This window comes from Bombus fervidus, chromosome 17 (assembly GCF_041682495.2).
Source record: "Bombus fervidus isolate BK054 chromosome 17, iyBomFerv1, whole genome shotgun sequence".
Classification (NCBI taxonomy): Eukaryota; Metazoa; Arthropoda; class Insecta; order Hymenoptera; family Apidae; genus Bombus; species Bombus fervidus.
The window spans coordinates 400,831-423,707 of NC_091533.1; the positions used below are offsets into that span (position 1 = coordinate 400,831).

A 22,877-nucleotide genomic window follows, 5' to 3' on the forward strand; every position below is an offset into this window, starting at 1 on the left:
CGACCTGTCGTTTCGCGTTCGCTCTTTTCTGTTCTTACATACTCTATATATATGTGTGTATGCATATACATATAATTGTCTTTACAAGTTTACAACATAAAGATGCATTATATTTTGTCACATAATTTCTGCAAGGATCTATCCACCGTATAAAAACATAAGTAGGTGTATAAGTTTCGCATAACGAGTTATTAATTTCATTCTAACATCATAATAGTTGAAAGTAACAAAGTTTAAGAAAAATCAATCAATTCTATAAAAAGAAGACTTTTCCTGCAAGTAGTGTGCACTATATGAAAGAGAAAGACATTATACATATAATATATTTTGCGAGACAATATAATATCTATATATCTATATCTCTTTATGAGTATATATATAATATATATACAGCGATATAATATAAAATAAAATAGCACATAATATAAAAGGAGATAGATAATAAATATCTTTGTCTATCCACACGTATAGACGGATATATAGATACGGATATATAGACATTACGAAAATAATAATTGTGGAAATACAAAAAATGGAACGTTTCTAAGAAACTAACCTTTTCACGGAGGCGCGTACAGTATTGTGATTGCGCTCTCCGGATTCACGACAAAGCACCAGCCCTTTGATAAGGGTGCTCGCGAATCTGACCCAAGTGTCTACGTTGTTTCGCAGCGGCTGCTGCACCTGTCCCCAACATACAAATGTGTATAATTCATCTGCTTCCACATGTATTTATTATTATCCAGTCCTCGGCAGGTCACATAACTGCCGCTATAAACAGTAATAGTAAATTAAAGTTATCCACAAGTTTACGATTAAAACGCAAACTAATAGCTAATGCTTCTTTCTTCTATACTTTTGTTCTCACTTTTTGCCACGTTTGCCCAATGCTCTCACTTACATCTTATATATATATTTTATATTTAAACATGTATAAGCATAATTCGAGCACAATTTCACAAATCACTTTTCCTATGCTCTTTATTAGTTTGCGTTCAATCTTCAAACTTGAAACAGAAAAGTTATTATCGTATAGGTATTATCCTATCCCCTGAAATGAAATAGCATAAAAACGTTATGTATATATATGTACATATATGTATGTGTACGTGTATTATTAATTATTTCAAATTCTTTCAAAATATCTTACTATATGTACATATGTATGTATATGTTTATAGTTTATAGTAATCTTATGGATCTAAAACTCCAATTTTCTTTACAAGATTCTGAATAACGAATATTTGTGTTCGTATAAATAAAGATTAACTGGAGAAAATATACGTTCGTCCTTTTAAACCGTTTTCTTCCTTCATCGATTATTTTTTAATATTGAAAATTGAAACAGTTTTTAATGTTCCCCATTTACATTATTAATCTATTAATTAAGCTATTAGCGAATATACACGGGCGCATACACATACGTACTTCTATTTAAGAATTATGCAGATTGTACTTATTAAATAAAACATATTTCTTAAGTAAGAAATGAAATAATTCTTAATAATTATACGTCATCCGATCATCGATTTCTTCTATATATGTAAAATTCTTTTGCAGTTTATTGTAATTTGTGTATCCATACGACAAATCTTAACGTAGAGTGAATCGAATATTTTCATCTTATACCTTGCTATTAAAAAAAATAGCATCATAAATTTCATTAACACGTTAAAGATATTTGAAATATATTTGCTTTACGTATGTCTAGTACTAATCGTCGATAATACTAATTATTGAAGTATTAGACATGCGCATTACAAATTATCTTCCTTTACAATTTTTTTTCTTATTATCTATCGAATATATAATATCTATCGAGTATATAATATATATATTAATATATATATATTAAATACAATAAACAGATGTATTTATATGGTTTTTAAGAAATTACACTATCTCGTTTAGCAAATTTTAGCTACATGTATATTAAAATTCTTCACGTTTCATGGCTATAGAGAAGTCAACAAACAGTGCACAATTATTGCTTATTTGTTCGTTAACAATAGGTATTCGTAATTAATTATTTATTTGTAATGAATCGTAATAACTAAATTGTTATAAAACTATTATTCAAATCACGTTGCTACAATACACAATAATTTACAGAAATGTCAGCATTGCACATAAGATTATTGAATACTTTTTACTAAAAAGCTTAATTAAACATATCCTTTGAATTCTTTAATATGGTGTCATTTTGCACAAATAGTTTTACTAGTCAGGCTATACCGTTTGTTAATAATTTCCATAAATAATATTTATAATATAAAAGATTTTATAATTCTTAAAATTTTTTTTACGAAGTAGGCCAATACAATCTTTCACAGCTATTTTCAGATTTCATTCGAATGAGAACACTTATTAAATACTGCTTACATTGTTAAACGTATAGAACTAGACAGATGAATAAATATTTACATGCGTACAGATAGTTGCACCAGAGTATTTGGTCCCTAATATATTATTTTCATTATTGCTTCTCTGTTTATTTCTTTATGTCGAGTAAAAGGAAATTCATGAGAGAATAAATTTCTATACATTTTATTTATAAACTAATACTCAATTGTTTTTCAAACAAGTAAGGAATTAGTTACTAAAAGAACAATTTCAGCTCCAATTAAATATCACTTGACTCTAAAACGACATAAAATTTAAATATTTTGTATTTCTTTTCTTTTAAGATTTTTCCTAAGATTATGCCATTTCTAACAAAATACTACTATAATACTATCTTGATCAAAGTACTACTACTAAATCTTATAAGCGAAAAACATCTTATATCTCACACTCTGTTAAAATTAATCTAAAATTAACATTAATTATGTATTAGATAGTATTTAATACCTTGACATGTGTTGAAAACGTGTATAGGAATTTACGGAAAGACAATTTTTCAATTATGGAGCGTTACTTGACAGCAGAGCAAGATTCAGTTTATATATTGAAAGGATGTTTAACAGTCACACTAGTAAAATAATTTAAACGAAGGAATTGTAACGATGGAAATATTGTAACTTATCAAAATATTTATAAAAGAGTAATTTTTATATTTATAAAATACTATCTAATATTTGATATTTAATATGTTAACAATTATTTGAATAGCAATAGTGTTCTCAATTAATTCCATTTTATTTAAATTCCAATTTCTCGATGCAAAGATATTTATTTTCAATACTGAAACATCAAATATTTAAACATAAATACCATGACAATAACATAAAAATGGATTTAGGAAAATAGCAAAATCAATATTAATACGTAAAAATAATTATCACTCTTCACAATTGTTTCTTATGACCAGATCCATCGAACTGTTTTAAAATAAATATAAAATAATCTAGTCTTCTTAAATAGCATAAATCAGAAACTATAAAAAATAATTTAAGACATTTATTAAGCAATTTGATATTCATTATATTTAAGAAAAGATTACATTACCGAAAAATAGAAAATGTAGGTATGTGATATTGAGGTATTGTGCTACGAGTACAATCCGCCAATGATATTGTCAATAATGGAATTAATAAAATCACAGCCATATAAAATAGCAAATTGGAAAAGTATTTGATTTGTCAGAAACTATGAAAAAAATTAGTGAAATTATTTAAACGAATTTTTACAATAATCCACGTTTTCAGACACCATTAAACATTGATATAAAAGATTTTAGAAATGTCTAACGATTTCCCTGAGAATCTAGTATAATTTTATTACTAATAAGATATTGAAAATTTGAAATTATCCCTTTTGGATTAATAGATTTCAAAACAAATAATCGTTAATAATTAATATTGAGTACCATTAAAAAAGGATTTTTGTCAAAATATAAACCAGAGTAACTTATATTTTACATGGTAATACAATAATTTATCTTACAATAAATTGAATATTGTCTAAAGAAAGAAGTATTAAACATAAAATATCTGCTGACGTGTACATAAAAAAGACCAATTTGCTTTTAGAGGTGTATAATATGTACTTGATATAATTATTTTCAAAGCATTGTTTGTAACGATCCTTGACCCTATTGCATATGAAAACCTAGTACCTAGTGATGTAAATTGTAAATCACATTAGGTAGATCATTTTCAGAAAGTAGAAATGGATATAATAAAAATATATAAAAAATATCTATCTTTAATTTCTAAGTGATAACTATTATTTATGCATAAAATACAATCTCTAGGTTTAAACGTGTCTATAATACGTCACTTTCCATATGAGGAAGGTATTTACAAGATATTTTTGTACGATATTCTATATTTAACATATGACAAGAATTGAGCGCCATTCTTTTTTATCTCGCGATATTTAATTTCTTTTTATATTTCTTAAATAATTTACTTCTCATTTCTGCACACATGTGTTCCAGTCCTAATATATATATAAATATCAAATTTTTCGGACATATAACTGTATATATTTCAAAAATATTTATTTATTACGATTTAAGATTGCAGTACAGTTTTTAATGTGATTTGAAAAGTAAGTTTATACTTGCGGAAATTAATCAAAAGTAATTGTAGACTACAAAAGCAACCCGAAAAAATCTCGGTATATTATAAATACATTATTTTATATGTATATACAATTAGATATTTAATACGTATATCTAATCATATAACTTTATTATGTGCAAACAATTCCTAACATGGAATAATAGAACTAGAAATACAGATGTGCATTAATAAGTTATGCCAAACTTCTGTACACTAAATTTCACATAAATTTAATAAGCGTACATTTAATTTTTATTTATCTGTTATATAAAAATTGAATAAATAATAATATCATATATATATATATAAGATATTGACTTTAGTTTTGACTTGAAATATTTTTACTTTTCAATTGCGATGCAACTTTCAAAATCATTTTTACCTTGTCAAAGGTCGTAAAACATTACATACATACATGGCTGAAAATAAACAAATTTCTCGTGCAATAATAAACTGAATACTATAATACTAGAATAATCTATTTGATTGTACTTACTACGAAAATCGTGTTACCGTAACTCTGAAAATATGTAGAATATTTAATAAATATTTCAAATAAAAGCAAAATATCTTTTACTGCACTGGATACGTCATATTAATTACTCGTACGAATAAACTGATACGAGTAAAATTGCAATCTGAAAATAATGAAAATAATATTATGTAAGAAAACAAAAAAAGAAAAAAACATGTAAAGATGTACATAGGTAGTTGTTGTTTTTTGACGAGAAATTGGCTTATTTCTTTTCTTAATTCTTATTGTATAAATTATGTTAATATTGATATTTAGCTATATTGATATTAGAGCTATATCAATAAATAATATTTGATTATTTCGTTAAATATATAATCAATATGGCAATGCACCACAGAATCGATCATGCAGACGTATTAACGCGTGCAGACATTCTATTCTTCAAATCCCTTTAAATAATACAAATAAAATACGTAGTATGTCATAAGACGTGATATGTTTGAAAAATGAAAGTCCCTTTTAATAATGCAAAATAAAGAAAAACGATGATAAACGCATTTGGTTTCAAGTTTCAAAATTAAGTCTGAAATAATTTTTCACAGCAATATCACATAGGTGAATTTTAACAAATTATATTCTAATAAATACTTTTTTGTAATATTTAATTTCTTAAACTGAAATAGATTTCACCTAACACTGTTGTATACAACACTATGCAAGGCTTATTCGAATAGAAGCTACGTCCAAATGGAATTTTTTCCTGATGTTTCGTCAGCATTGCAGCTAACTTCTTCAGGATCTAAAAACGTACTGCAACTGCTATCCGTAGTGGTGGTCTGTCTATATAACCACGGAAATGACATTGTACAACAGTGTTAAGTGTGATAATCCGTTCCATGAAAGCCCCGAATCTCTGAAATCTGTTTCTTATCAATTATTTATATAATTTTTCATTCTAGTACGTTCATCTTTACGAAAAGGTTATCACGATACTTTTCATTTTTTATTATGTTGCTAATTAATATTCTAAATAAAAAACAATAATAGATGTATATGTATGATATACGCATACATACATATATATATAACACGTAGTAATACTTCGTATTAAGAGAGTATTCTAGTCTAGGCATTTTAAAAACCCAATTCAAAATCAATGTATAAATTTTCCATATTATGTCTGTGGTAAGATTGTCTTGAATTTATAAAATTAATAAAAGTTTTAAAAACGTGTAACGTACAATAACGTAAAGAGAAAATTAATGGTAAGCTCAAGTTTAAGCATGGCACTTTAATAACATTTTGGATGAGAAAAAAGATACATTCCTTCGCTTCAAAACATATAAATACATTCAGAAGATTCTTAGCGGTTCTGCATGTTTATCTGTGCGATGAGACTAGCTATTGATCACTAAGCAAAAGTATACATAACTTTCTGCGATAAGAAGGAAGAGTTCATCGTTCAGAATGTTGGTAGAAGCTACTAAGAAGATTAAGACTAAAACTGTTCACAGAAAAAATTAATCGGTTTAGCAGGACTTTCCTGAACAAGAGTTCTGAACAGTCCTCACCTAACAGATTATTCGTAATTATAATCAATTTCGGTTGACTGATATGGTATGAGAAAATTTAAATACGTTTTTCTTGAAATCGGGTTTTTTAAATATAAGCTTTGATCAATCGATTGATCTCAAATTTTTACTATAACTCCGGTACATTAAAAGTTCAACTTGTCATCCAATAGGACACATTTTTTAAGAATCGCGCTAAACAGCATACGATTCACTCAATTTATTAACAGCGGTGAATATTCTTAAGAAATAAGTTACGTGTGTAAAGCGCTGATATCAAAAAGTTTAATGATATCTCTGTAAAAAATTCGTAAAAGGCCTAAATGTGACACTCTAGACTAGAATAGCCTTTTAATGTTTCATGCCTCGGCAAATGATCAATTTTTTTCAAGTAAAATGTAAGTATAAAATTTTATTGCACTTGTGTCACTAATAATTCCATATTATAAATATTTATCTATAATAAATGCAGTAGCACCACTATAATGATTGTAATATATACAAATTATAAAGAAACAGATAATAAGTAGCAATTATTACATAATAGAAAAGTATACGAAAAATATTCTTTAAAATAAATAATACTAAGATAATAGCGTATCAAATACGATACTATACGAAAGACAAATTTCATACTTAACATAATCATTTATTCGTGTGCGTAAATTCCACGGACGAAATTATTATTATGTCCTACTAAAATAAGGTTCATTTTAAGTCGGGACTACTTCATTTTTCAAATATATCATACCTACTGAACACATTGATTTATATATATATATATATATCTACTATAATGTGTAATAAATGGTAACGAATGTATGAGTGTATAATTGGACATACGATAATCGAGTATTTCATTCACAAAGAGAAGTCGTCTTAATTTTTAGTCTATACGATTATGTGTATATCTATGTATATACAAATATACGAATTGATTTCTTATACTTATCGAGTACGAGCTTGAATACTGCATGTATTGAAATTTTGTTTGTTCTAAACCAACTTATGAAATTCGAGTATACAAATCGAAGCTTATTATTACATTACTAAAAAAGCTTTAGAGAATATGATCAAACAACATTTTAAATATTATGATAAACTTTGAACAAAAACTTTTAATTATATTCCTTTTCAATTATAATATACTTCGATAAATTCGTATATAATTATACGAATACTTTTTATAATTCTATTCAACAATATAGAAACTTTAACAGTAAAAATTTAACAATATATAACGTGCTTTTCTTTAAAAATATTTCTTTTGTCGTTGCAATAAAAAAGAAAACAGCTATAAATAGCGTATAGAATAAATAAAAAACATTGTTACACGAAATATACATACAAGTACGTCAATTGTTTATAAACTTACGAAATTCTTTCGAAAGTTATTTGAATCGAATACTTAAGAGAAGTACGTTAAAAATCAAATAAGAAAATATTTTTTGTGAGATTCAAAGTTTCTCTTACTCCGATAGATTCGCAATTCGATATAAAATTGTCGAATATTATACATGTAGTATTTACCACATTCTCTTTATACGAAATTCAAAGATTTGTCTCTTTATGATACACATACTTTAATGTTAATTTTAATGAATCAAATATTTCTATTACTTGCTACTATCTGTTTTAAAAATGCAAGTTATAATATCATTGGACATAATCAGTATTAAATAACTATCAAAACTGATACGACTAGCAAATGACTGATGTGACTCTCTTAATATGTATGTATAAACATTCAATATTATAATAAAAATAATAACATCTAATTCTATTACAAGAAATGTCATCAAATTTCTTATTTTCTTTAATAACTGTCGTATTTTGACATTAAGATCATTACGACTTCTATACCAATCTGCTCATTATGTTTCTATTGTTGCTAATGATAATTATGAATGATAAAAATAATAATGATGACAATCAGGATGATGTTGAAAAATGGTACATCAACAGTAATAAAACTAAATGAGAATAATAATGGTGATTTGCGGATAATGTGCAATATAATAGTGAAAACAGTAACATAATATCAATAATACCTATTACTGATAAAAAACAATAATAAGTATAATAATAATTAAAAGCATAATAATATATAACGATATTGATATAGTAATGGTAATATTAATGCTAATAATAAAAATAAAGACAATAATAATAATCGCTTTCAGGTGCGACAAAATATTTGACGACATTAACTGCTCTTACCATACAAATAAAAACAAAAAGATACATATATACACATATGTTAATATGTATTTTCCTGCTTAATAGTGGAGAACATTCCTTTTATATTTCTATTTTTAAAGCAAAGCTTTTTTTAAGCAGAGAGATGTATATATACTATGTAAATATATATATAAAATGACGTTGTTAGCACATACGTTAACATCATTATACAGAGTAACTACCGTAGTTACATTTTTCGACCCAAGAATTTTGTAAAGATATTTGTATAAAAACGTGTTATTTCCGTAAAATCGTATGTATTTAGTGGAATATTGTTTTGATTTTATTACTATTTTTTCTGATTGTTTATTATTGTGCAACGTCAAATGTTAAACAATAAAATTAGGCAGGATGTTCTATGTAGAATTATGCCATTAATCTCTCATGTGTTCGTTCATTAATACATAAAATAAAATAAAATAAAATAAAATAAAATAAAATAAAATAAGATAAAATAAAATAAAATTAAATTAAATTAAATTAAATTAAATAAAATAAAATAAAATAAAATAAAATAAAATAAAATAAAATAGAATAAAATAGAATAAAATAGAATAAAATAGAATAAAATAGAATAAAATAGAATAAAATAAATCTTCAGCAACAATCTCCTTGTTTTTGTAAATAAATATATGGAATATATAGCATGCTATTTAAGTATTTTTTATCGCTAAAGAAAATTCTCCACGAAGAAACACAAACTTAAAAATTGATAAAAAATACAAATATATTAATTGTTTTTCATTTGTCTCTATTATTTCTTTCTATCTCGTTCTCTTTCTTTTTCTCGCACACTCTACTTTACTTAATCTGTGCTGGAAGGTCGAGAAGAGATCAAACAGGACAAGTAGCAGTAATCATAATAATGATAGTAAAAGGAAATATTCATAAAAAACGTTGTTGCAACTAATATCAGCGTGCAAACAACCCACCAGAATTATCAGCAGTAGTGTAATCCGCGAGGAGAGGCGAGGCTGCTAAGGCTGCGTAGTTGGCATAATCGGCATATGGCGTGTAAATTAAACCATGGGGATCACCGGCAGAAAGAAGAGATCCTGGTGGACCCGAACCGTTTAGAAGAGATGCCGCGGTGGTTGGGACAGATATCCGTGGCGAGAGTATTAACGGAGCTCCCAACGGAGCACTAGGTGTCCTCATAGGTGTGGCCAAGCCTGGAAGAAGCCGTTGTGTTTCTGCCGCTGCTGCTGCAACACGTCTCCACTCTTCGTCGCAAGCTGAAACATTCATTATCATCATTTCAAGTTACAAAGGAAACTTATTTTACATTTATTTATATTTATCGTTAGAACCATAGCAAAAAATTGTTTACATCTCCTCTCCTCCTTTCAGTACCTTTACCTTCTTTCATTAATTTTCTAAATATTCCATCGTGTTATAGAGATTCATTTATCTATATACATAACTTGTAAATGTATAATAACATATAACAAGAAAAATATTTTGAACGATTTAAATACGTATGGTAGTGTCAGAAAAATGTGAATCGAACAACAATAAACTGAATATGTATACCTATTCCTTATATAATATGTTTTAAATTTTGTTCTGTACAGAATTAGGTAATAAATTTATATTATAAATTTTTAATAAAATTATACTTGAAAATGTTAAATCACGTTTAAGAAGGTGTCGTTTAGCAGATTATTTAGAAGGACAGAGATTCTTGAAATATATACAGAAGAGAAATTAATACGTAAAATTGATAGCCGTTAAAACGTTGTGAACGAATTACACGCTTCTAGTTGAGAATTAGAAACATTCGTACCTATTTACTTTATATTAATGTGTCTATATTACTTTATATTATCACTTTACTGCAAATTATTTGTATTCGATAATATAACCAATTCCTCAATCAAATCTTATATATTTTTGAACAATTTTAATTTTGAATTCTATAAATATTATTACCAAAAAGATATTAAAAATAATTTAGATTAATATACGTCCCTCAAAATATTTATTACTATCACTCATGAAGTGTATATAGTATTTAGATATACATATACAGAGTGTTCAATCTTCATCAATTTTTAATAAAAAATGCGAATGACATTCCCTATAAAATAATCTACCCTGTGAATAAAAAAATTTTCAGATAAAAATTGAATGATTTCGAGGAGAATATAATCTGCTGCAACTATAGTATATTATAGTATAAATGAATGAATTGAAGTTACATGAAGGTAATAACATACTTAATTTTTCTTAAATGGGATCATATAACTTTAAGTGAACTGATCAATCCATCTTGATATTCTCTATAAAATGTTATCAACCCATTTAATTATAATACACTTATACATATAACATACTCGCATATGCTTACCATACCTATCGTATGAAAGACGCTTACCTTAACTACATTTGTATTCGTTTTTCTTGTCTTTCACACAAATTAAAATAAAAGTTTCTCAACATAGATAAATTGGTACCTACCTTTTTATAGGGAATGCCGAGATAGATCGATTAATACATTAAAAATTACATGGTAACATTTTAAAAAGTAATAACAGTCATAATAATATATCCTTCATGCGTCCACCTACAAATAAACTAATTACATTAAATTACTTCCCCCTCGAAGTATCGTCCGAGACATATTTTGAATAATGAACAATTCGAACAATTATTGCATACATAGTATGTACGTATGTATATATATAGCTATAAAAAAAAGTGTCTAAATATTAAATAGTGTTAATCAGATTTTATTTTGAAATAAAGGTAAATAAATATTTGAATCTATACCTGTAGCTGCAGCAACTTTCGTGTTAGAATCCCGATAGGTTCCATTGATAATAGCAAGTTCCATTAACTGCCGCTTCTTTAACTCATCCTCTCCATCAGCCTGCTAACAGTCAACATAATTAATAAGAAATATATTAATATTTTTGAAATTAATCATAGTAATCTAAGAAATATGTTACTCATTTTTTCAAATATTTACAATTTTACTTTAATATAATTTCATAATATAATATAATATCTTCGCATGGCATATAACATTTGTAAGAGATTGAAGAAAGAGAAACTACGTTTGTATTTTATCAATCATGCCATTATACAATTAAATATTTTCTATGAATATTACCTTATAGCTTAAAAATTAAGCTTCTATCAAATTAAATCATGTGATTACTTATTCTTTTAGTTTGCACGAACAAATAATATTTATTTATACATGCAGAAGCTTTAGTGCAGTAATACAAAGGTGCAGCTGATAGGAAGTAATTAATATTATGGGGAAACTAATTCAATAAAATTAGAAGTTATAGTTAATAATAGGAACTTTCTCACCACGGGAACAAGAAGTTTCTTCACTTCTTCTACAGCTCTGGCAAGTTTCAAAGTTGCACGATTTTCAGTATCCTCAACTGTCAATAAAACATGCAGTTCATCTGTCAGATGTTCCCAGTTTGGTTTACCTCGGTTTAACTCTTCCTGTTAAAGGGATTAATATCATATATAGTACAATTATACAATTTAAATAAACAAACGTAAAAGACTTTATCTATAATCATTATTATAGTAAAAATCATTGATATTATAATATTACAAAGTACATATGTATGCCATTTATTCTAAAAATATATCAAAAATATTAAGTGCGTGTAACAACAAATATTTAATTGTAGGAAACTAATTCCTGAATTAATATTATATATCTATATATCCATGATATTACTCTATATTGTATATTAATATATTAAATTACCATATAATCGATTTAAAATAAAAAATATTGATATTCACATGTATTTGTTTCAATAAAAATCATAAAGCTACAATTTCTTAAATAAATTCTTGCGACAAGTCTAAACTAATATTGAACACGAGAAATTGGAAATAAATTTTGTATATCCATATTATTATTTGATGCATATACTTACGATAAAATGTTTTCTCACTGATCATACGCAGCTTGGAAACAAATATTTAACTTCAAATTTGAATAATAATCGTGTACCTTTGACATATTGCTTATGTGTATATTATAAAGAATTTATAAATATATATGTATAAATTAACAAGGTACTTTTATCTATTCATTATCATTTTTTTATCAGTACAAAATATTCAATCACAAAAATTGAGTACTTAATCACGCACACAATTGTGGCTATTACCTATATTATAATATAATAAATATGATAATGTAAATTGTAATTACAAATCTAGTTACAATTGGGAGAAATTTGAAACTTTACATATGTACACAAGGAAAAATTGAAGATGTCACTCGAAAATTTATACGCAAAGATATATTATATCTATGTATACAAAACATCTGTGTAAAAACAATAAATTTACCTTCTTCTTATCCCTCATAGAACCTTTTCCCCTAACCATAATTTTACATCCTGTTTCTTGCTCTAACTGTTTAGCTGTCATACCACGTGGTCCAAGAATTCTTCCAACGAAATTAAACTGTAACAAATCAAATTTTGAGAGAGTTTTTAAAGAAAAAACATCACATCTACATATTACGTTTGCAAGTATATGATATAAAAAATTGTGTTTTATTTCCAATGGCGATTCTTACACATGTACATGAATAATTTTTTGAAAAAAAGTAGACATTTTCTAGTGTATCTAATTAGAAACAGCAGAGTTATTAAATAAATGTCATTATTTATTGTTGCCATAAAGTACTTTACCGCGTTTACATTTTAACATTCACCTGATATAAAACTTATACAAGTTATTTTTCTAAGCAGACTTATATGTAACATGCGTTTATATTATATATATAAAGAATAAGCGTAGAATACTATGCAAAATATATAAATATATAAATAAATATAGAAAATGTTATTATACATCTTCCTCTTATTCTTTCATTTAAAAAAATGATTACCTCATGCACGCTTGTACGTGTTATTCGATCGGAACCTGTATAATTATATTTGGAAGTAATAATAAGAATTTTATCATATTGCAATATCGAACTTTATGTGTCTTATTTTAAACGAATCTCCTTTGATTAATAAAGCATAGATGCAAAACTAATTACTTAGGAAATTAACAAATTTACGTCAAAACTATCTTCATATAAAGTAGACAAACATAAACCTCATTCAATTAATATTTTGTGAAAAATAATTTTTTCCTGGTATTTCTAAGAAAATTCTATTGTTTAAATTTCAAAAGCATAACTTCCTTCCTATTTTATTTTTTTTTTTCCACTACCTACACTTAAAGTTTGTCCTAACTAAACGATAAAACGTTATCGTCGTTATGCATTTATTAATTTAATAATAATTGTACTCTCTTGATTCAATGATGACACGTATAAAATGTCTTCTGTAAGTGAATAAACTCTATTTGTAATTTATTTATTTCTTCTACATTTAAGTAATATCCTTTGGACTGTTTAATCTATAAACTATGTCCCCCTGATACAATATCAAATTAAATGTTCCGTTATTAAACAATGATATTGTCAAGTGGATTGTAATAAATGAATAATTGCTTTATACACATGTATAATTGTTATTAAGAACCATTTATATATATCTTATTATTAGCTCAATTTCATCTGATAAGGGAAATTTATTTCAGAAAGTTGTAGCATAGCTTAAGAATTATTTAAAATTGATCTGTTACACATTGAAAATCAAATATATTTTATATATTTTTGCAAACTCTTCCATTAGAAAGAAAAGAATAAAAAATACAAATGTTAAAGAAAGTAAATGCGAGGAAAGAATGACAAAATTATTAAAAAATCAAGAATATATAATAAATAAATTAATCAACAGTATCGAACGTATAGCATACGTGTAATACAACACACATTCATATTTAATAACAATAACCATTCTATTTAATAAAAATTTATACTAAATTTATATCAAAAAGTTATTTTTAATAATATTCTGTCTTATTTATTTTCATTCGCATTAAATGAATATCACGTTATCTTATTAAAATTTTCTGACTACATACGTGTTTGTCGTTTTGGTACTCTATTTTGACAAGATTTCTCCAATATTATATAGGTATTATATAATATTATAATATTAAATATTATATAATATTGACAAATTTCTATAATATTAAACCAATTTAAAAGAAACTACTTTCTTACCGTTATAATACATATGCAGCATTATGTATCTTCAAAGATACAATATAATATAATTTGGTGAAATCATTTAGGGCAATTTTTGTGACATACGTATTTATTTTTCCAGCAATAATTTCAAAATATTTCTCGTTATTGATTCAGCTTGTAATAAATTTTATCTCTATCTTATCACGGTATCCAATACCAATACCAGTTCAACAAATTGAAAATAATAATTGAGATAATCAGATCCATTCCTCTTAAATCTCTTTTAATCCGTAAATATAACCTCTTCTGTTTGTTTTAATGTTGCTTCAACATCAAAGATCATTAGCAACACTGTCCAAATTTAAAATCTTTGGTGCAGTTTTGTTTCAGATAGAAATTGGGCGAGATTTATTAAATTTTCATACTGTTTTTCAGGTGAACTATTCTTCCTGCAGCGTCATATCGTTATATAGTTTCTTTCTTCGTGTCTACATACTTTTTGCAAATAATAAACATATAGTAGACGAAATTAATCTTCTAGACAAGACCTCCTTTATATTATATATACGTATGTATATTCACATTTCTGTAAAATGTCGTTCGTTTTTAACATTAGTATCGTTACGTTATAAAAATACTTATGTTTTTAAAATTTCTTCAGAGGCACTCGGCAAACAAAAATACTTTTTATTCTAAACATCTCTTGCATACGCAATGCGGGAGGCTTCGATTAGACTGGATAACATTGAGACCAGACATGGGAACCGTTACAGATACGGCTTCACGAAAACCTCAAAGCACAATCTCACCCGTAGGATTAGTTTATCCATATGCGAGCACATATGTTTGATAATGTTTCAGCTGATAAACTCATGGCCTATTCCACCACATAAAATTATCGCAGTATATAAGAAAACGGATACTTAAGCTTCTTAGACAGATCGTTACGAAAAGTGACGGTGATGTTTCGCGTTATTTGCTTCGTCAAGACTGAGGTCGCACGAGCGTTGAAATGACAGACGTTACGGGTCACGACGGACACGGACGTTACAACGTCCGTCTCTCTATCTCGTTTTGCATAGGATCAGGTCAGTCACACGAACTACGCCTACTTACGTCCGTCAAACTTTACAACGTTATGACGGACGTTGTAACGTCCGTCATTCCAACACTCGTGTGACCCCAACACTCGTAAGGATCAAGCTTATATCATGTAAGATGAAGCTAAAATTCCGTTCCGAAACAATCATTACGCCTCAAAAATCTGCGAACCGAGATAAATTCTATTCGGCATTATTTTCAGACTACTTCTAGTAGTACTCTGTCAAAACCAAACACTAATACTCATTTATTCGCGAAACGTACACATTTATAATAACATTTTGACTTACAAAATATATGTTGATGTTGCCATGTCAATTCGAGTTTAATTATTTCAAATCTAATATTCGTAGTATAGATATAGTCATAGTATATCACAGTATATAATATAATAATCTAATATTTGCAATCGTAGTTGAACGTTCCCGACATTACCGCTCGAATCGTATCTTCGTTTATTAGTTAGAGTTTTTCTTTTTTAGTAATATCATCCGCGATTCCTCGATTTCTATCATCAACTTCATCCATATAAAACCCTTCTTGCGACTCTTTAATCTCGCGTCAGATTTAGCTGAATTTTTTCTAATTTCTCAACAGCTTCTCAATTTAACGTCGAATTCATTTGTACCATTCTACAAGTTCTTTTATACTGTTTTTCGCAATGAATCCCTGATGTATCAATTCATTTGCACATCTTTGAATGTCCGCGTTGCTCGCAGTCCAAGCACGTCACAACGTTTACTTTAGTATTTTTCATAATTTGACTCAACCATTTGTTAATTTGATACCGCTCTTACTATCTTATATTTATCCTGAGTACATAAACTTTGTATTTTTTTAATAAATCACACCAGCGATTGTTAACGCATTCTATTAATTTCATGTCCCAATGAATGTTAGAAATTTCATAACGAATGCAAATTTATGTTTAATTGATATTACCATGGAGACTATTTTCAGAATAATTGCTGAACTGAATAGGCAAATTAATAATCGTTCTTTAGCCCAAAGGCAACTATTAGGAAATATAAAAACCTGTGTGTCGTTTTACTCTAGAAAACAAGAAGAGGGACCACCTTGTTTTCTTTCTAGTGTTCGCTATATATAAAAATTTTTTATTACAAACAGTGGCTAGATAAAGTGTTTGAATACACTATTCAATTTATCAGATTTTATAATGATGTGAGACACTACTGAATGATATGAAAATTTAATATATGTAAGAATTCGGAAATGATTAATTAATACGTAGATATTATGATAAATAAAGATGAAAGAAGATGATAAAGAGTACTTTTTGTAGTCACTGTATTTCTAAATTCATATGTTCATTGCTTACGGTAAATACGTTTGAAACATTTGTGAGCTTCCTGTGTGGTAAGTCGGAATACATTGCACGTACGTGCAACAATGCACAGGACGAATTTCTTGCCAGGTACTGATACTGCTCAAAACACACACAAACGCGCTTAGACGATCGACGAATATATGGAATATTAGAAATTAGCTTGTAATATTGCAAGTATACAGAGCTTGATATATCGATAAGAACACTAGAAATAGCTGCTTGAACAACTAAATGTATACAACTAAATGTATTGTTCTGTAAGATTTTATATACCTAATGTGCAATATTGCTTAAAAAACATAACAACAAAAGTAAGAATGAAATTACATTTTAAACGAATTTTATATATAAATATAAATGCATAAATAATAATCATAATTTCCCATGTTTCCCATTTTTTTTCCTTAACAAGTTATTTAAAGTCTTGGAATATTAGAATATAAACTTTTATTAATTCATTCCTTTGTTCGCTGAGTTGGAATTGAATTAAAGTTAAAAGTAAAATTGATCTTATATTGCTAATAAAAATACAGTACCGAGACCAATGAATGATTTTTATCATTATTGCCCCTAAATAGGAAAAAATTTTTATTTTTTCAAATATGAAAAGAAAATTTCGGAAACAAAATAAAGTTTCTAATCAAATTTCTACATTTCTAGATATTTACTACACAATTAACACATTAATTAAATTTTAAAAAATGATTAATTTAGAAACAAGTTTGACATACAATAATTTGAAAATATGTATAAAACTTTTAACTGTTCAAAAGTGCAAAATATATAAAAGATACTTTTGAGAACAAAATATTTATCTCAACGGAATAACATAGCTTTTACATAACATTTACTTACATTCCACATTTAAAAAAACGCATAAACAGTGTACCTACGTTACTAACTTTTTTTAATATACATAAAATTCTTATCTTATATTGATAGCGTACTGAATCAAACATTTTCTTAACGTATATTATAATGTACTACGTTTATTATTTTCTATATATTTTATACTGATAAAAGAATAAGAGTATAGATTATTGGGAAAAAATAAATACGTATAAATGTGCACATTTCTCCGGATTTACCATTCTTATAAAAAAGAAAGTAGTAACTATTATTTCCAAGCATGTATTAAAGACGATGTCAGTTACCAACACCTTATTTAAGTACCTAATAATCATATTTATGTTTATAGACACTAATACGGATTAATATATATGTACAAATTAATATTAATATGCATATATATATCTTTAGTATTTAAAAATTCTATAATTAGTAAAAAAGAAGATAAAAATTACTATGGACTTTTTAAAGATTTTCTATAGAGATAAAGTAAAATATGACTCATATAAAATTGCGTTAGCAATGTCGCAAAAAAGAAATCATTTTTAGAATTTTATTTAATACTTGTCTGAAAGAAAGATGTTGAAAGCGAGTATGTTTTAAGGAAAAACTTACACAAACTTTCTTCATCTCTACGAAACGTAGAGCGTACACTTAAAATTGTTTCTTAAGTAGATATGTATACTGCTGCTAATATTCCAAACAAGATTGGAATTACTGAAGGAAGTACAACTTTTAATTTTTGTAGTAATTTGTTACATTGCTATACACTACGTTTTTACGTTTAAATTACTTATTATCCATTATATATAAAACATAGGCTTTTATTGTAAAATGATATTAGAAATTAAAATTATTAAAATAGACATGTTAATAATGATGATGCATATGAATAAATATTTAGTCGAATATGTAATGTTATTAAAGCTTTTCATTGGTAAATTGTAAACTATCTAATTAGATGTTACAATGTCACAACTGTAATAATAGTACATACTTCAATAAAAACTCACGCTAATTATAAGACAGTAAATTGTTATCTAAGATAATATAGCAATATAAATAAGAAATACTTACATCTGGATGTTCTTTAACAGGTACATAAACTTTTTCCGTAAGCGTTGTGATATCACCCTCTGGTTCCGGTAGAACTAGTGGCTCCTTTTTGACGCCACTAATCTGGAAAAGACTTGCCCGCACTTTTGCGATTTCTGCAACAAAGATAGGGATGCATGTACATATTTTTAGCTACAATTTTAATTAAAATATTTCGTCGAGTACAATCTACTATTAACCTGCAAATGAGAAGAACCGAAATGCAGAACCATAAATAAAATCAGTCAGTTTGTAATTATACATATCATCCTTAATGAACATTTGTAACAAATGAACATCATATGTACAACTCTTTCATCGCGTAAAATGACATTAGTTTTATGATAAAGAGTAGATGTGATGAAAAGACGAATAAAATTAGACAATTATAAAATCATTTAGTCGTGTGTATGTAGGCATGTGGATTGCGTGTTTATAAAAGACCTGAAGAATGTAAGTTTTTAAAGTGATTAAATTTCAATTTCCTGAACTATCTTACTAAGATAAATACGATACACATACGAGAATTTTATAGTCAATAAGATAATGGTTGTACTTATGTATTTATATAGTTTATATAGTTCATAATGGCGGAGAAAAAAAGTTTTTAAGTTGGCATTTGTATATGTGTACGAACATTAATAACTTTTATATTAAACATTTTTTACCGCATGCCTAACAATCATCTATCGTATAAGATATATTAGATCCTATCTTTATTTTTATTCAATGCCCTTGTCAATCATAATTCCATTTTCTAAAATTATGATATTTTTACCTGCTGATTCTTTTTTAAACCCTTTTTTATCCATCACTGGATAATTTTTGATTATAGAAACTATATCGTTGAAGAAAAATATTTGGTATATCAATTTATTTTTATAATAATATGTACATACATATGTACGTGTACATAATATGTATAAATTTTTAGTATTTTTTCACGAAATATTTGGGCACTTGCTTGTATTATATTAGGTGATTTATATGTTTAAAGCTTTAAAAATATTATCGCAATGAAAATAATAGAATAGCATTTCCTTACAATTCAAGGGTTTGCAAATATATAATTAATTAATAACAAAGTTAAAAACATTTCTCATATTAAAATACTAAATTATATAATAGGTTCGTTTGTCACAACCGCGTACATATTTCGAGAAGTATCATATCAAACTACATTATACTATACTACTTATACATTATATGCATACTTACTAGCTACGTGCTAGTAATAGATGCTTTCTATTGCTTATCCATTATACGTACATACTTACTAGCTGGATAAATGTTAAATACGTATAGATATCAAAACAAGTTAAAGGCAGTCTAAAGTCTAGAGGCTGGTTCAGATATGGTCAGTTTAGTTAAGTGTAAGTGAAACCAAATTTACATTGTTTCACTGTGGATGATCAATATCAAAGCAGATGAACCATCGAAACAGGTCGCTTTAGTTTTATTCTCGTTTCGTCCGCCATGGTCCTCCAATTCAACATGATTCGGCTTTACTTACTATTTTACTAGATTAAATTACTGGCCGTGCCTGATCCAGCCTTAAGAGTATTTCATTTACTTATGCAGCGTTTGCCAGTTCTCCTTCAGTTTTATATAAAGTAAAAATCCTCTTGAACATGAACCAATGTAATATCCATTTCCGGAATTAAATGCGAAAATGATTACAATGGATGCAAAAATGAATTAATGCGACGAATTAATGTAGAAAAAATAAAAAGAAAATGTATGATATGTATGCTGATGATAACATCGATAAACGTACGTACCACTCAAAAGTGGATTAAAAGATTTAATAGTGGAGATTTTGACCTGGAAGATAAGGAACGAAGTGGCAGCTCAATGAAGATTAATATTGGTAAATAACAATATTAAGTGAATAAAACCTAAGATACTCAACTGGATACTTAAATATTTTAAAGGAATCAATTTTATAACATTTAAATAAACTTGGAATGACAATTAAGTAATGATATCTGAGTTCTGCATGTGATAACCAAAAGGAATTTGCTAGACAGCATTTAAATATGCGATTCAATATGCAATCGTTTGTTAAAAATACATAAAAGTGGTGGGTGTTACCCCACTTACCATATTTACCTAACCTTAATTTCGCACATTGGAAAATTTCCATAATTGAAAATTTTTCAAAAACATAGAATGTCCAAGGACGCGCGTGTCTGAATTTTCTAATGAGACAGACGAAAAGTTTTACAATAAAAGAATAAATAAATTAGGAAAAATGGCAAGAGATCGTAGAATAAAATGGTGCATAGATATATCATTATTTATAGGTGTGTATTATATAAAAATACTAGTATCTACTTATAATTGTATTATAGATGTAGCTTTATAAAGTTAACAAATTTTGCCTATTTATAAATAATATACGATTTTAAGAACAATTGAAGAAAAAGTGAATTAAGTGGAAATGCAAAATGTAGAAAGCGGTATGTTCCACCTCTTTTTTACTATAAGCAATATTTTTAAACTTGTTTCCAGTTCTACCTACTTTTAAGTATCACTGACTACACAGTTATGAGTATAGATATACATATGCATGCATGTATGTATATGTTTACCACAGTACGTATTACGCATGCGTGCGCAGATATGAGAGTGTAAATGAAAAGAGAGGATAGAACACACGAGCGAAAGAACGCAGCATCATATCCACTTTTAGCAACATTGCTCATTACAGCTGACATCAGCTGTATTGTATTCTCGTAGCTTTCTTACCTTCCTGTTTTCCATTACATTTGTTTTGTTTTGCTTTCAGTAATTATTCAGAAACGAAATTTTCAATTAAACAAGAAACAAGTACTATATGTTAATTTAAACTTTCACATGCTACGATATTTCACCTCTTTTCTTATCTAAAATCAGAAGAAATCTAGAACAAACTTTATCTGACGTAAACAATATTTTTGGTTTGAATAATAACTTTAAACACATATATATTTGACTCATATAGCGAGTCAATTAGTTAATTTCATTCGTGGAAACATCTTGTGACTCACAGAAATGCGTATTGATATACATACATACGTATACATACATATGTATATACATTGAGATTGTTATAAGACAAGAATATTGTATCGTAAAGCTAAATCGGAAATACATTGAATGCTAATTAAAAGAAATATCTTTTTATAAAATTTTATTCACTGTCTGTCATATTGCTGAACACTATAGTCATATTTTGTAAATACAAATCACAATTATTTTCAAACGATGAATCATTGTTTTTGGAATCAACTCCAAACGAGAGAAAAGGATAAAGTAAAATTCCAAGACGATATAGACCTGGGAAGTAAGAATGCTCATTACCTGTGAGAATAAAAATCTATCTAAGTGTAGCGTAGGTGGTGATGTTGAATCGATGTTGGTATTGGTTAGGTGCAGCATCTATGACATCATCGATGGCGTAATCATCAAGACTACGATCCATGACACAGATCAACCGGTTGAAAAAGACAATGGCGTTTTGAGGAGACAAACCTTCTCGTTAATTTACAATAAGAAAAATAATTTAATTCCTTAGAATAGTACTTATAATTACAATGATGCAATTTCCAAACATTTCAATGAA

General features: G+C 27.0%; 1 protein-coding gene across 6 annotated transcripts in view; it reads right to left on the minus strand.

Moving 5' to 3' along the window:
* Positions 1-22,877, minus strand: part of How (protein held out wings) — a 73,860-nt gene that overhangs the window by 35,707 nt on the left and 15,276 nt on the right. For 2 of the 6 annotated variants that reach the window (XM_072020442.1, XM_072020441.1), the window contains exons 2-7: positions 19,253-19,386; positions 13,131-13,247; positions 12,117-12,260; positions 11,568-11,670; positions 9,728-10,030; positions 557-684 (exon numbers count right to left, since the gene is read on the minus strand). In XM_072020442.1, coding sequence (XP_071876543.1) covers positions 602-684; positions 9,728-10,030; positions 11,568-11,670; positions 12,117-12,260; positions 13,131-13,247; positions 19,253-19,386 — 884 coding nt within the window. In that variant the 3' untranslated portion in view covers positions 557-601. Of the gene's footprint in view, positions 1-556; positions 685-1,507; positions 10,031-11,567; positions 11,671-12,116; positions 12,261-13,130; positions 13,248-19,252; positions 19,387-22,877 lie in introns of those variants that run through there. The other 4 variants (XM_072020443.1, XM_072020444.1, XM_072020445.1 and 1 more) reach the window with 4 other exon arrangements.